This window comes from Nerophis lumbriciformis, linkage group LG30 (genome assembly GCF_033978685.3).
Source record: "Nerophis lumbriciformis linkage group LG30, RoL_Nlum_v2.1, whole genome shotgun sequence".
In the NCBI taxonomy this organism is placed as follows: Eukaryota; Metazoa; Chordata; class Actinopteri; order Syngnathiformes; family Syngnathidae; genus Nerophis; species Nerophis lumbriciformis.
The window spans coordinates 10,623,774-10,638,724 of NC_084577.2; the positions used below are offsets into that span (position 1 = coordinate 10,623,774).

General features: G+C 39.7%; 2 protein-coding genes across 7 annotated transcripts in view; one reads left to right on the forward strand and one right to left on the reverse strand.

Annotated features, from left to right (window-relative positions):
- The window catches only part of LOC133572667 (porphobilinogen deaminase-like), a 31,479-nt gene extending 24,760 nt beyond the window's left edge, over window positions 1–6,719 (forward strand). For all 4 annotated transcript variants that reach the window (XM_061925536.1, XM_061925538.1, XM_061925537.2 and 1 more), the window contains one exon: window positions 5,817–6,719. In XM_061925536.1, the coding sequence (XP_061781520.1) occupies window positions 5,817–5,990 (174 nt within the window). In that variant the 3' untranslated portion in view covers window positions 5,991–6,719. The remainder of the gene's footprint in view (window positions 1–5,816) is intronic.
- An 845-nt stretch (window positions 6,720–7,564) lies between these two features.
- The window catches only part of gkup (glucuronokinase with putative uridyl pyrophosphorylase), a 50,559-nt gene continuing 43,172 nt past the window's right edge, over window positions 7,565–14,951 (reverse strand). For 2 of the 3 annotated variants that reach the window (XM_061925541.1, XM_061925540.1), the window contains one exon: window positions 7,565–8,519. In XM_061925541.1, the coding sequence (XP_061781525.1) occupies window positions 8,385–8,519 (135 nt within the window). In that variant the 3' untranslated portion in view covers window positions 7,565–8,384. The remainder of the gene's footprint in view (window positions 8,520–14,951) is intronic. The other variant, XM_061925539.1, reaches the window with a different exon arrangement.

Sequence of the window (14,951 nt, forward strand, 5' to 3'; positions counted from 1 at the left end):
GTTAAAAATGATTTGCAAATCATTGTATTCCGTTTATATTTACGTCTAACAACTCATATGGAAACGGGGTTTGTAGATGCTGAAGAGTGCAGGGCCAAGAACCGAATCCTGGGGAACTCCACACGTTACCTTAACATACTCCGAAGTCACATTGTTATGGGAGACGCACTGCATCCTGTCAGTAAGATAGGAGTTAAACCAAGACAAGGCTAAGTCTGACATACCAATACGTGTTTTGAAACGCTCTAGTAAAATATTATGATCGACGGTATCGAAAGCAGCGCTAAGATCAAGAAGCAGCAACATTGATGACGCATCAGAATCCATCGTTAGCAATAGATCATTAGTCATTTTTGCGAGGGCTGTCTCCGTAGAGTGATTTGCCCTGAAACCGGCAGAGATTGTTAGATGCTAAGTGTTCATTTAGCTGTTGTGCAACAATTTTTTCGTGGATTTTTGAAATAAACGGAATGTGGGACACCGGCCGGTAGTCTACCATGAGGTCAGGATCGAGGTTAGGTCTTTTGAGCAGAGGATGAGTAACCGCTTTTTTGAATACTAGGGGAACAGTGCCAGAGGAAAGTGATAAGTTTATAATATTTAGCACTGATGGTCCTAATATTACAACAGTTCCTTGATAAGTTTCCCAGGAAGTGGGTCAAGTTAACATGTTTGTTTTATCCCATTTACACGCCGTAGTCGTTCCTCTAATGTTATTTCATCAAAAAGAGAGAGACTATTTTGGAGGGCAATATTCGTCGTATATACATTCGTATCTGTGTTAATAAAACCCAGTTGTAGCTGGGACGCGTTGTCTTTTCTAATGAGTTAAATTTTCTTATTAAAGAAATTCATAAAGTCATCTGCCAAGTGGGTGGAGCTACTGGGAGGAGTCCCTTGTTGGGTTAGCGATGCTACTGTACTGAACAAATATTTAGGATCGTTTTTGTTGAAGTGGATGAGATTTGAGTAGTATTTAGCTTTAACTAAGGTAAGCATGCGTTCATAAATTATTAAACTGTCAGTCCATGCTTGATGGAAAACCTCAAGTTCAGTCGCGCGCCATTAGCGTTCCAGGTTTCTACATGATAATTTAAGTGCTCTAGTTTCTTTTGTAAAGCATGGGGTATGCCTTTTAGGGGCCCTCTTTAGCTTTAGCGGTGCTATACTATCAATGGTTTCACGCAGGGCGTCGTTAAAGTTGTTAGTGAGGTTATCAATAGAGCCCACATAATTTGGGAATGGTGCCATTACCGAAGGCAGTAGGCCAGCAAGAGTCATCGTTGTGACAGCATTAATGTTGCGGCTGCTAAAGCAGTGATTATTATTAGCTTGTTGACAATGAGTCAGAACTTAGAATTTTATAAGGTAATGATCGCGCATTACTTTAGTATACGGGAGTATCATAACTTTGGACAGCACTAGATTTATCGTATTACTGTTGCGATGCGTGGGTTCATTTATTATTTGTGTAAGACCACAGCTATCAATTATAGTCTGGAGCGCCACGCGCGGAGGGCCTGATGGGGTATTCATATGGATATTAAAGTCCCCCATTATAATTATATTGTTTGCGTGCGTCACTAGCTCAGCGACGAACTCTGAGAATTCACTCATAAAGTCCGAATAGGGCCCAGGGGGGCGGTAGATAACAGCCAGGCAGAGAGGTAGCGGTGTGACAGACCTCATAGTAAGCACCTCAAATAATTTATATTTATTACTTAAGTTAGGGGTAAGGTTAAGGTTTTCAATGTATATTAGTGCGACCCTCCCACTCCTTTTAAGGGGACGGGCAATATGCGCATTTGTATAGATAGGAGGAGATGCCTCGTTCAGCGCAATAAAATTGTCTGGTTTGAGCCAGGTTTCGCTGAGACCAATGACGTTAAGATTGTTGTCTCTAATGACCCCATTAACTAATAACGTTTTAGGAGGCAATGATCTTACGTTTAAAAAGCCCATTTTATAGGTAGTGTGCTGTTTTGAGGAATTTTTGTTAAAGTCATCCATAGTAGTAATATTAATAATGTTGCGTTTATTTTGCATGTGCGCTTTAAATAATTTCGACCATATCTAGGAATTAATATGACGGGAATCTTCAGATTGTTTGCTTGGTGCTGCGATACACTGAACGCATAATAATTTGCCACCTCAGTAGAATGCATGTCCACCTCTGGCACTGTCACTGCAGAAAAAACATTATGTGAGTTGTGTATTATTCTAGGAGAAATGCTATGTGTGTAGGGATTTTCCAGCCTGGCGCTGGCTAGTTCTGGCTTAACTGACTCCTCACCCGGACTAACAGACACTGTAATTGCCTGTGACCGGGCTTTCTCTAGTGTACTTAGTCAAGTGTGACTCAAACAATAATCTACAGGTAAAAGCCAGTAAATTAGAATATTTTGAAAAACTTGATTTATTTCAATAATTGCTTTCAAAAGGTGTAACTTGTACATTATATTTATTCATTGCACACAGACTGATGCATTCAAATGTTTATTTCATTTAATTTTGATGATTTGAAGTGGCAACAAATGAAAATCCAAAATTCCGTGTGTCACAAAATTAGAATATTACTTAAGGCTAATACAAAAAAGGGATTTTTAGAAATGTTGGCCAACTGAAAAGTATGAAAATGAAAAATATGAGCATGTACAATACTCAATACTTGGTTGGAGCTCCTTTTGCCTCAATTACTGCGTTAATGCGGCGTGGCATGGAGTCGATGAGTTTCTGGCACTGCTCAGGTGTTATGAGAGCCCAGGTTGCTCTGATAGTGGCCTTCAACTCTTCTGCATTTTTGGGTCTGGCATTCTGCATCTTCCTTTTCACAATACCCCACAGATTTTCTATGGGGCTAAGGTCAGGGGAGTTGGCGGGCCAATTTAGAACAGAAATACCATGGTCCGTAAACCAGGCACGGGTAGATTTTGCGCTGTGTGCAGGCGCCAAGTCCTGTTGGAACTTGAAATCTCCATCTCCATAGAGCAGGTCAGCAGCAGGAAGCATGAAGTGCTCTAAAACTTGCTGGTAGACGGCTGCGTTGACCCTGGATCTCAGGAAACAGAGTGGACCGACACCAGCAGATGACATGGCACCCCAAACCATCACTGATGGTGGAAACTTTACACTAGACTTCAGGCAACGTGGATCCTGTGCCTCTCCTGTCTTCCTCCAGACTCTGGGACCTCGATTTCCAAAGGAAATGCAAAATTTGCATGGTTGGGTGATGGTTTGGGGTGCCATGTCATCTGCTGGTGTCGGTCCACTCTGTTTCCTGAGATCCAGGGTCAACGCAGCCGTCTACCAGCAAGTTTTAGAGCACTTCATGCTTCCTGCTGCTGACCTGCTCTATGGAGATGGAGATTTCAAGTTCCAACAGGACTTGGCGCCTGCACACAGCGCAAAATCTACCCGTGCCTGGTTTACGGACCATGGTATTTCTGTTCTAAATTGGCCCGCCAACTCCCCTGACCTTAGCCCCATAGAAAATCTGTGGGGTATTGTGAAAAGGAAGATGCAGAATGCCAGACCCAAAAACGCAGAAGAGTTGAAGGCCACTATCAGAGCAACCTGGGCTCTCATAACACCTGAGCAGTGCCAGAAACTCATCGACTCCATGCCACGCCGCATTAACGCAGTAATTGAGGCAAAAGGAGCTCCAACCAAGTATTGAGTATTGTATATGCTCATATTTTTCATTTTCATACTTTTCAGTTGGCCAACATTTCTAAAAATCCCTTTTTTGTATTAGCCTTAAGTAATATTCTAATTTTGTGACACACGGAATTTTGGATTTTCATTTGTTGCCACTTCAAATCATCAAAATTAAATGAAATAAACATTTGAATGCATCAGTCTGTGTGCAATGAATAAATATAATGTACAAGTTACACCTTTTGAATGCAATTACTGAAATAAATAAAGTTTTTCAAAATATTCTAATTTACTGGCTTTTACCTGTATGTTCTTAGGCAGAATGATGGCGCATTCCCGGTTTGCCCCAAAAAGAGGGCCAATCATCAATAAACGTTAGTCCCTGTTGTCTACAAAAACTAGCCAGCCACTTGTTAAGCAAGACTAATCTGCTATATCTCTCATCATTGCCTCTCACAGGCAGGGGGCCAGAGACAAGTACTCGATGCCTGGACATCTTTCTAGCGAGATTACAAGTCCTAGCTATGTTTCTCTTTGTAATCTCTGATTGTCTCATCCTAGTGTCATTGGAGCCAACATGTACAACTATGCTCGCATAGCTCGTGGTGCGATTAGCCTGTCGTACGTGTTTAGTAGGCCTGTTGCGAGGTAGCTCCCTAAGATTAGCTTCAATGTCAGGTGCTCTGGACCGGGAATATACTTAATTGTGGCTGGTTTGCTAAGCTTTATGTTTCGGGTGATGGAGTCCGCTATGACTAAATTGTGGACTAGCTAAAGGGCTAAATATATTATGCGTCTCAACCGGTTCACCGTTGCTTATAGGCCGCTTAGGGCTGCTATAAACTGGGCTAGTTAGCTCGCTACTGCTAACGCTAGCAGATGTGTTCGCAACGTCTAAAGTTACGAGATTACTCTGCTCTAACTGGCATACATGGCCCTCTAGCAGAGCCAACCTATCCATGAGAATGGTGCACGAAGAGCAGGGAGCCATACTCACGGTATTTCTTTCATCGAGTGAAGTTCTTGCTGTCTTCGGGGAAGTGGTCACGACGTGCGGGGAGCAGATTCCTTCAGACCGACACCGCCTTTCTCCGCGCTAGCTACGTTAGCTTAGCAGCTAGCTAGCTGAGAGAGGGGTGGTGAGACAGAGATCGGGTGATTAGCAAGTTAAATAAGACTACTAAGTATGTTTGAGAAGTAGTAAAGAAAACTGTAAAACAATTAGAAGCACACAGAACGATACTTAGCTTTTTTCGCAACAGCGAGCAGTCAGCGAGCAGTCACTGGTACTCTCAATCATAACCACAATTTTAGTTGTGAACATCCTTTACTGTAAATTTTGTTGTTTTGCAAACCCAGTCCATAAATATTTGGACAGTGACAGTTTTTAATTATTTTGCTTTTACAGTAGGCACCGCCAAAATGGATTATCAATCAATCAATCAATCCATGAGCATGCCATTTAAGTGTAAGCTTTTTAACTTTAATTTAAAGAAGAACTGCACTTTGTTTGGGGAATTTTGCCTATCCTTATGTAAGACAAGAAGACATATGCTTTTCTATTTTTAATGCATTCTAACTCGGAAATAAAAGTGCTTGCAATGGAGTCAATAGGATGCCCTCTTTTCCGCCCATAAAATAAAGCCCTCTAAATAACCATCTAAAAACTGCCGATAATACTCCATTTACATCTCGTTACCAAAATATTACCTAGTTTTAGTGATGTTGTTATAAGCGCTAATGCAGACAAACTATTTTTTGCGGCGCTGCGATCACAAAGACTAACTAGTTTATGCAGCTATATTGACATCAGCTGGTAAGCTGCTTCCTCACCTCGAGGCTTGTGTAAGTTTATTCTAGATAATTAATAATGCCTTTTACCTTAATAGTAGAAGGATGAGTACCGTACATTATCAAGTCTCATTGAATAACATCGTCTCGTTGTAAAAAAGGAAAAACATGTGCTTCTCAGTGTTGAAACTAAGAAGTAGTAGAGTCAAGCTAAACATTTTTTTTTCTTTTCTTGTGCACAGACTCAAAATGGGCAGAGATTCCCCTGGTCTATACCTACAAATATTCTGCATGTTTCTCTTTAGACTGATGTGCCTTACCTGGGGTTTGATTGAACACATGTTGACATTGTTGAACTTGTGTTCCAGTGCCAAGAGGAGGTGGACGAGCGATGCCAGCGAGTGGGCGTCACAACCGTCAAAGTCGGCGGGGAATCTCAAGACAAGGCTGAGCGGCTGGGTATTGATTTGGCCAAATTGCTGCTAAGCAAAGGAGCAAAGGAGATCCTGACAGCGGCCAGACAGCAAAATGATGCCAGATAATTGTTGGTCAGGGCTTGATGGCGCTCACGCAAAAAAGGCAGTGAGCAATATTTCCGGTCCTTGAGATGGTATCCTCTTGAAGCCTATTTGTCTTTTGCAGTAATCTGGGCTGTTGCGCCAAAAAGCTTGTGAAACAAACCATTTTTTCACTGGGAAACCAACCGTACAATCGAGATTTTAAGTCTCTGCAAAGTTTGTCTTTTGAAGATGAACTTTTGATGACGGACCACATACTTTTAAGAATTGCAAGTAAAAAATACAAGCTCGGTCTGTAATGACCACATTTAGTAATCATGGCTGCTGCTCTTGGTAAACTCACCTACAAATATTCTACCTTTTAGCTTTGCTTTTTTAAAGAAAAATGAAGTTATCAAGAAACAGAATGTGAAATAAATGAGTCATTTTGCAACTTACTGATATCAGAGATTGTTGTAATGTCTGAATTTACATGAATTATTTTCTTTATTTTTTGATTTTATAACTGCTTCATGAAAAAACAAATATTTGCCTTACATGTATCACTTATTTCAGTGGCTGTGTCCTACTTCACTTGGATCATAGCGTCATACATTTAGTTTTATTATCCTTTTCTTTATCGTATCGTGTTTGCTTAACTTTGTACAATGTAACTATTGATACAAAGGTGAGCTATTGAGAAAATATTGAGTGTATGTGTGAGCATTGCTGTTAAAGGAACAAAATGCAAATAAAAAGTGTGCCCTATCTTAATTTTTGTGTCTTTTGATCAATCATCATGACAAATACGCTTTGTGCAGATGACCTAATATGGCATCTTTGGTGTCACTTGAGACTTCAGATCAATGAGCATCAAATGCAAAGTCTTTCTCCTAAAGCCCTGCTCTAGAAACAGGTCGGAGCATGGTGATTGATCATCATTCTATTTAATAAAAAAGTCAAAGCAAACTGCCCTAGGCGTGGCGAAGTTGGTAGAGTGGCCGTGCCAGCAATCGGAGGGTTGCTGGTTACTGGGGTTCAATCTCCACCTTCTACCATCCTAGTCACGTCCGTTGTGTCCTTGGGCAAGACACTTCACCCCTTGCTCCTGATGGCTGCTGGTTAGCGCCTTGCATGGCAGCTCCCGCCATCAGTGTGTGAATGGGTAAATGTGGAAATACTGTCAAAGCGCTTTGAGTACCTTGAAGGTAGAAAAGCGCTATACAAGTATAACCCATTTATCATTTATTTATGTCCTCATTTGCAGCAGCCAGTACAGTGAGAACTGAGAACCTATTATTCACCACCATTGTCTACTTCTAGCGGGACCCTGCATTACTTATTCAATATCACCATCAAGCACTTGTTGCAGGTAGCTGAGTCTGCCTTCATTTAGCTGCAAAATGAGGCACCAAAAACTCATTTTGGAAAAAAGAGTTTTTGGTGCCATTATGGAATCAAGTTTTTGTAACCATCCTTATTTGTCAGTGCTACTATTAGCGTCCCCTAGTATTGACATTTCAAGCATCATACATATAAAAAAAAGTCACAAAAAGAACCACTAAAGTAAGATTTGTAGAGCCGTATTCGACTAAGGATTTTTTTTAATAGTCAAATCTCTAAAAAAAAAAACTTTGACAATGACTGTAGAGGTTGGAGGTCCTCTGATTGGCCCCGCCTGGGTTGGCTTTGGCAGAGAACCAAAGGAAACATAAATTAGGTCACGAATCGACCAATACACATCCTAGTTCAATTAGAAACAATCCTTGTCGTCATGCTGTTCACATGAGACTAAAACAACAATTACAATTAATAGTACAATAGTAACAATACCTCAGCATTACGAGGTTTCAAACAGAATGTTCTTGGAGCTGTGGCCACTGAGCTTATACGCTTTTTTTTCCAAAAGGCTCAACAAATACATTTGCCCAAAACTAGCATGTTATCAAAAACAATGTGTTTTCTTTCTTGAGTGAGATGCAGTCTGGAGAAGGATATTTTTTGTAAATTAGGTAACGGAATAATTCAATTCACAAACTATTAGCCACCAATATGAATGCACACATAGTTATGGCTAGTACAAACTTATGCTAACGTAATAATTATTTGGGATGCTAATTACAAATATATTTGATGTATGACACAAAAAGTTAATACCATGGTTTTTAATGTGTACAAAACATAGTTTGTATATATAAAACAATATGGATTACAGTACAAATCATGTCAATTCTGCTGTACAATTCATGTATGCAATAACTGACGTTTACATTCTTGTCTGATTAAGACACATTTGTTCATCAACATTGTCATTTTTCCACTAGCTAATAAAATACTCCTCAGAAAGAGTAACAATTTCTTATGACTTGATTAAAAACAGTATTAAATCTTAACCAGTTCATGATTAAACAAACAATAGTTTTGATGTAGTGAACTCCTTTACATTACTAGTACTTGAGTCTTTGGAGCGGAATGAGTTGACAGCTGATTGCTGACCGTGCTGGTTGTTGGGTTGTACGGACTGATGACACAGAAGACACAGCCGGCCTCCTGAAATGCTTGCCTCATCTCCACCTGGTAACCCAAGCACAGGCTGCATCAGACAACAGAATATCACTCCGCTGTTAGAAACTGTACTACCGTAATTGGAGGTTTTCAATTCTTTAATGACTTTTATTAAGCCCAGTCTTGAGGCATTTTTTGTATCAAAATTAAACAGTTTTGGTCTGCCCTACTTTCTGTATAATTCTGTTTTCGATGAAAATTTTTGCCAAAAGTTTGTCACAGTCGGTTATCGTACGGCAAAAACATTTTGTGTGACAAATACAACAACATGCGCACATGGAAAGAAGAACATTAAATAGGGACTTAACTCCCGACGGTTAGTATTACCATTTTAAATAAAATGTTACTTTAAAAGGTGATTGATAAACACACTTTGACAAACTCATGGACAGATGACACTGCTTTTTGACTGCAGAAGCCAGCTAGCGCTAGCTCGTAGCTAGCTTAAATGCTAACATGAACAACTAAGATATTCAGTTGCGCAACTTACAGGCTGTGCTTTCTTAGCACAGAGGGATCGATCTATACTCAAAGTAATATGACGCAGTGTCTGCAACAGGAAGAGACGTAAACCGCATGTGAAGCCTTTTTTCCCTTTATCATAAAGAAAACCCACTTGAAGCTTTACAAATCAAAATGAAAGAAAAAAAACTTGCTATTTTTCCAATTATTGGAAATCTAAGAACACCGGAGCGTTCCCCAAAGCCTTAGGCGCTCAAGGTGTGTTCAAAAAGTCGATATCTCGAAGCGTTTGGCCACAATCAGACTTTGTTTGACATGAGGTTTTTCAACAAATCCTACATCAACTGCTGTGTCATTGTGTAATGGTGGCAGGTTAATCTAATTACATGAAGTCCTGTCTAGTCACTGACAGCCCCTCCCCTCTCGGTGTCTGAGTCTTATGTTTGTACAGGGCCGTAACTAAAAGTTCAATGGGCACACAACAGACACACAACAGGGCCACCCTCAGTACAAAAATCATGTTTTTTTTTCAGTATGCGTTGGTGTCGTGCAAGTTTGATAGTAACACACGTTAACTGTTAACGTTTTTTTGCCAGCTTCTCTTATACTAGCATGCTAACTTTTTATGCCAGCTACTTGCTACTTTCTATGTTTACGCCTACAAATACTGCATTTTGGTGTTTCTTCTTACCCAGTTTTGACACTTTTTTCTGTAATTCCACAGCCATATACCTAAGAGTCATATAACTTGGTATGTGCCACTTGTTAACTGTTAGGATTTGAACTTTTTCAGCTATTTTTTTTTCTTTTTCTCTAATTCCGCATCTTAGAGTCATATAACATGTGTGATACATGCTAACTTTTTAAGCTAGTTTTGCAACCGTTTACCCCAGTCATAACTTGGTATGTGACACTTGTTAACTGTTAGCATGATAACTTTTTCAGCTAATTTTACACAGGTTTCTCACCTGTGTGAAGTTGGCCCCCGCCCCTCGCAAACCCCTATTGAAATAGTTTCACTCATTTGTGCTGCGTTTGTGCTGCTTTCGTTTCAGAGTTATTAAAGATTATTTTATAGGTCAATCAAAGGTCACTGAGCACCCCCATTCTCCAAATTAAGTCAGAAATAAGGCAAAATTGTTTCATCTGTTTGTGCTGCGTTTTTGCTGGTTTGCAAACATTTTTGGTCTTGCTATTATAGTTTTTAAGTTATTAACATTTTGTTTTTTATGCTATTAACATGTAATTAAGTTATTACATGTAAACAGTCATGAACCATGTCAAAACTTCCCCAAACTAATCCCATTTGTTTGTGCTGGTTTGTGCAGTTGAATTGGTTGTTTGTGCTGCTTTCGTTTCTGAGTTATTAAAGATTACACACCCCATGTTCTCCAATCGATTGTGCTGCTATAGTTTATGAATTTGTAACGATTAAGTATTTGGGAAGTGACATCACGAACGAACCGGAATTCTCAATTTCCGAACAGTCTAGTTTGTGGTCCAAACAATACCAAAATAGTCACATTTATTTGTGCTATTTTTTTGCTGGTTTCTGACATAGAAACTATCGATTGTGTTGCTATAATTTATGAATTAAATATTACGATAACGAAAGTGACGTCACCGCTAAAAGTAGATCAGGAAGTTTTCTGTTGTTCCTGCTATGCTAGTCTGCCACGTGCTGCTTGTACACCACTTCTCAGGTCATACAGTTCCCAGACACATTCTGCCTTTTTGCAGTAGGATACATAATGTCCAATATAACTCTGGATCAAGCCTGCCCGAAAAGCAATGACTGCCCTCAATGTGAAGGTCTGTCCTTGCAGCATTATGTTGGAGGGGAATTCACACAAGGGAATCCTCTCTGGTGGACACCCCTGTGTACTGGAGTTGCTGGGCAATGGCTGCCAAGGTCAGTGTCAATACAAATAAGTTATCCCAGCCTCTAACTGTGGGTAACCCTCCCTGCACATATTTTATTTCCTGTTTGGTGTCTTCTCTGATTGGCCGGAGGAAGTCCGAGTCAGAAAGGATGAGTCCTTCTTCCACAGCAGTCGCAAAATGAGAGATATCAGAAATCTGGAGGACACCAATGGAGGTAGAGATTAATGCAACCGTCCTTGTGCTTCGTTTGATTAGATTGCAATACGGTGAAGAACATTGTTTTAACAAATAAACACTTGCAATGTTCTCTATATCATAGTAGAGATGTTGCAATGTGCATCTGTTTGTAGCGTACCAGATTTTAGTTGGACAGCTTCAAATATTTTCTTCTGAAGTCTTGCCTCAGTGCTGAACTCTGTAGAACATGCACCTGGCTCGCTGACAACAAGCTATCCATACACTTGGGTAAAACGGAATCCATCCTATTTGGGTCCCACATCAACCTTAAGAAAGTCAATGACTTCACTATAAAAGTGGGTGACATTGTTATCGCCAGGAAAGATGAGGTCACCTACCTAGGTTCCATTCTAGAGGCTAATCTTTCCTGTGATAAAATGGCAACCAAGGTAATCAAAAAGGTCAACCAACGAACGAGATTTCTCTATAGAATCTCCTCTCTGGTCAACAAAAGCACCATGAGGGTTCTGGCGGGAACTCTCGTTCAATCCTTTTTCGATTACGCATGCACCTCCTGGTACCCTAGCACCTCCAAAGCACTGCATTGGCATTAACATCATGTTTCTCCGACAGCATTTGCACCACTGGGAGACTGATGTGCTGTGTCAGAACACCCTGATACAGGAAGATATGGCCGGATGAGCACTTTGGCCTTGTCAGTTTTCCTACAACTGATCCACTTGCATCAAAACATACTCTCTGGTGAGTTTTCTTTATGAAGGTCTTGTACACATGCATTTTTGTTTGACTCCAGTAGTGACAGAAAAACTTGTGCAGTCCAATGTCTCTGTGAGGTGAACTGTATTTAACAGCTGCAAGGAATAAATAGGATTTTTGTGACCTAATTCCAAATGATTCCTTTGTTTTTCTTTGCGCAGATTGGCCAAATTGCGCAGATGAGTTGGCTCTGGACCTCCAAAGTCCATAAGCTTGTGTGCCTGTGATGCCCTCGCCAGTTCTGTGGCTACCTGCACATGCAAGTCTCCAGACAAAAAAACGCTTTAAACAGCCATGTGCAGGAGTCATCTGTGTTTTTGATGCAGCATTTGACTGCCATTGTGCTGTTAATTGCAGGCTCTCTGTCACATGTTAAATGGACATGACCGTGACACTCATTACAGTTGCCTTTCATGTCAATGTAATTTCTGGTGATTGATGGATACCTCGGCTCTTTTAAAAACAAATATAAAGAAACTCTTCACTGCCTTCCAAATGTGCTCATTGATAACAAGAGCCCAGGCATCAAAATTGTATATTCCCTTTTTTGCTTAATACTGTTTGTCTTTGTATTCAAACTTTTCTGAAATGACTTTGATCCATTTTCAAGTGAAGTGAAGTGAAGTGAATTATATAGTGCTTTTCTCTAGTGACTCAAAGTGCTTTAAGTTAAAGTTAAAGTACCAATGATTGTACATAGTGAAACCCAATATGTAAGTTACATTTAAATCAGTGTCGGTGGCACTGGGAGCAGGTGGGTAAAGTATCTTGCCCAAGGACACAACGGAAGTGACTAGAATGGCAGAAGCGGGGATCGAACCTGGAACCCGGAAGTTGCTGGCACTGCCACTTTACCAACCGCCACATCAAGATGAAAAACTTGATGATTTGGTTCATCAGAAGGAGAAGCTGAATAATCTGTGTCATCAGTAGTCGCTGACCAAATGTTGTGTCTGTTTAATTTGAGAAAAGTATACAGGGCTTTGCCGTGATGCAGTATTCCAACTGCTCACTAAGCACTGTCCATATATTGGAATTAGGAGCGCTTATGTTGCCATTTTGTTCACTGTACAAACATACATTCACTGTACAAACACATACATTCACTGTACAAACATACATATACACATACTGTACATATACATTCACTGTACAAACACATATACACATTCTGTACATATGCATACGTACACTCATGCACATAATCACGTTTCATCAAACATATATTAACGTTGTTGCCCTAGGGTAACTGACAAAGCTTAACCTATTGTTCCTATAACAATCTACAAGGTTAATGTAGGTTGCTTCTCTTTCTCCCCCTCCATTTTTCTGCATTCTTTCGTATCTGAAGTTATCATTACGTATATGTATTGTTGCATTTGAACAACTGCATTGTTGATAGTAGAGGTAAATTATTGGTATTGTTCATTATCATTAGCGCTATTTCTATTGGTATTTGTATTGCTCCATTTGTAGTGTAATAATGCTCATTGTCATTTCTGTATTATTTTTTATTTTCGCTAACTGCTTATTTGCTATCACTTTTACCATCATATTTGTATATGTCATATTTGCTGATGTTGCTCTATTGTTGTTGTTGTGTTTGCTGTTGTTGTTTTTGTCTCTGTGTCTAATCCCCCTCTTGTCCCCACAATTTCCCCCTCTGTCTTCTTTTTTTCTCTTTCTATCCCCTCCTGCTCTGGCCCAGCTGCACCAAATGATAATATAAATACATTTAATAAAGTCAAATACAAATAAGGTATTTGCCATTTTGGATTATGGCCTCTTGATGTGCAGAGAACTGAAAATATGAAATCCCTGTCTACTGCTGATTTTTGGGGCATCTTGTTTTAAGAAGAAATACATACAATTGGCATCAATTACTTTATTTCTGCAATGTATTTTACTACCAATTAAAAGTGCTAGACCCAACATGGTACCTTGATCAAATCATTAGAACATTGATATAGGTATCTGCAAACCTTACAGTAAATGCAATGCACGTTTGAAAACACGTACATACTGTTTTACATGCATAGGTAAAGCTTACCCATGTTCATTCCTTTGCAAATAAACTTGTATGTAGGTCTGTTGAGTTAAGTTGAGACTAATTAACCTTGCATTTCTGCATTAGAAGTTTGCATTCAGCTTTGTATACAACTTCAGTGTTTAAAAATGTTTACATTGGCCAAAGGTATACTTTTTTTGGGTCGTATTTACACAGCTGGAAAAATAAAACTTGCAAAAGCTGTGTTACAACTTTCAATTCCACAGGTGTACCAGTCTGTCTCCCGCCCCCCGTAGGCAGTGAAGCGTAGTTCATGATTCTTATTTGAAACTTAATAACTCATAAATTATAGCAACACAATCGATTGTTTAAATGGCACAAACCAACAAAAACATAGCACAAACAAATGTGATTGTTTTGTTATTGTTTGGACAACAAATTAGACTGTTTTGGTCGAAAACGTACAATTCCGGCACGCTCGTGACGTCACATCCTAAATAGTTCACATCCATGTCAATGTTAATAATTCCTCAAGTATAGCAGCACAATCAATGATTTTGACTGCACAAACATAGCACCAACAATTGAGACCATTGTGTTATTTAGACCACAAATTAGACTGTTCTGTCTGATAATGGAGAATTCCGGTTCGTCGATGACATCACATCCTAAATAGTTAATCGTTAATAATTCATAAACTATAGCAGCACAAGCGATCATTTTAACTGCACACACCAGCACAAACTATTGAGACTATTTTGTCCTAATTTGAGATTATTTTGACCTAGTTTGAGTAACCCATGGGGATCAGGTTCACGATGACGTCACTTCCGTAAATTTGAAACGTTAATATCTCTAAAACCCCAGTCAACATTTTTTGCTGCACAAACCAGCACAAACGAAATACTATTTTTGCATAATTTGGAGAAGGGGGGGCTGGGTGACCTTTGATTGACCTATGAAAGAATCTTCAATAACTCGTAAAAACGACCATTTCAACTGCACAAATGCAGCACAAACGAATGAGACTATTTCAACAGTTTTGCGAGGGGCATGGGGCCAACTTCACACAGGTATGTTTCTCGAATTCCACAGCCATACATCTTAGAGCTATGTAACTTGGCATGTGACAC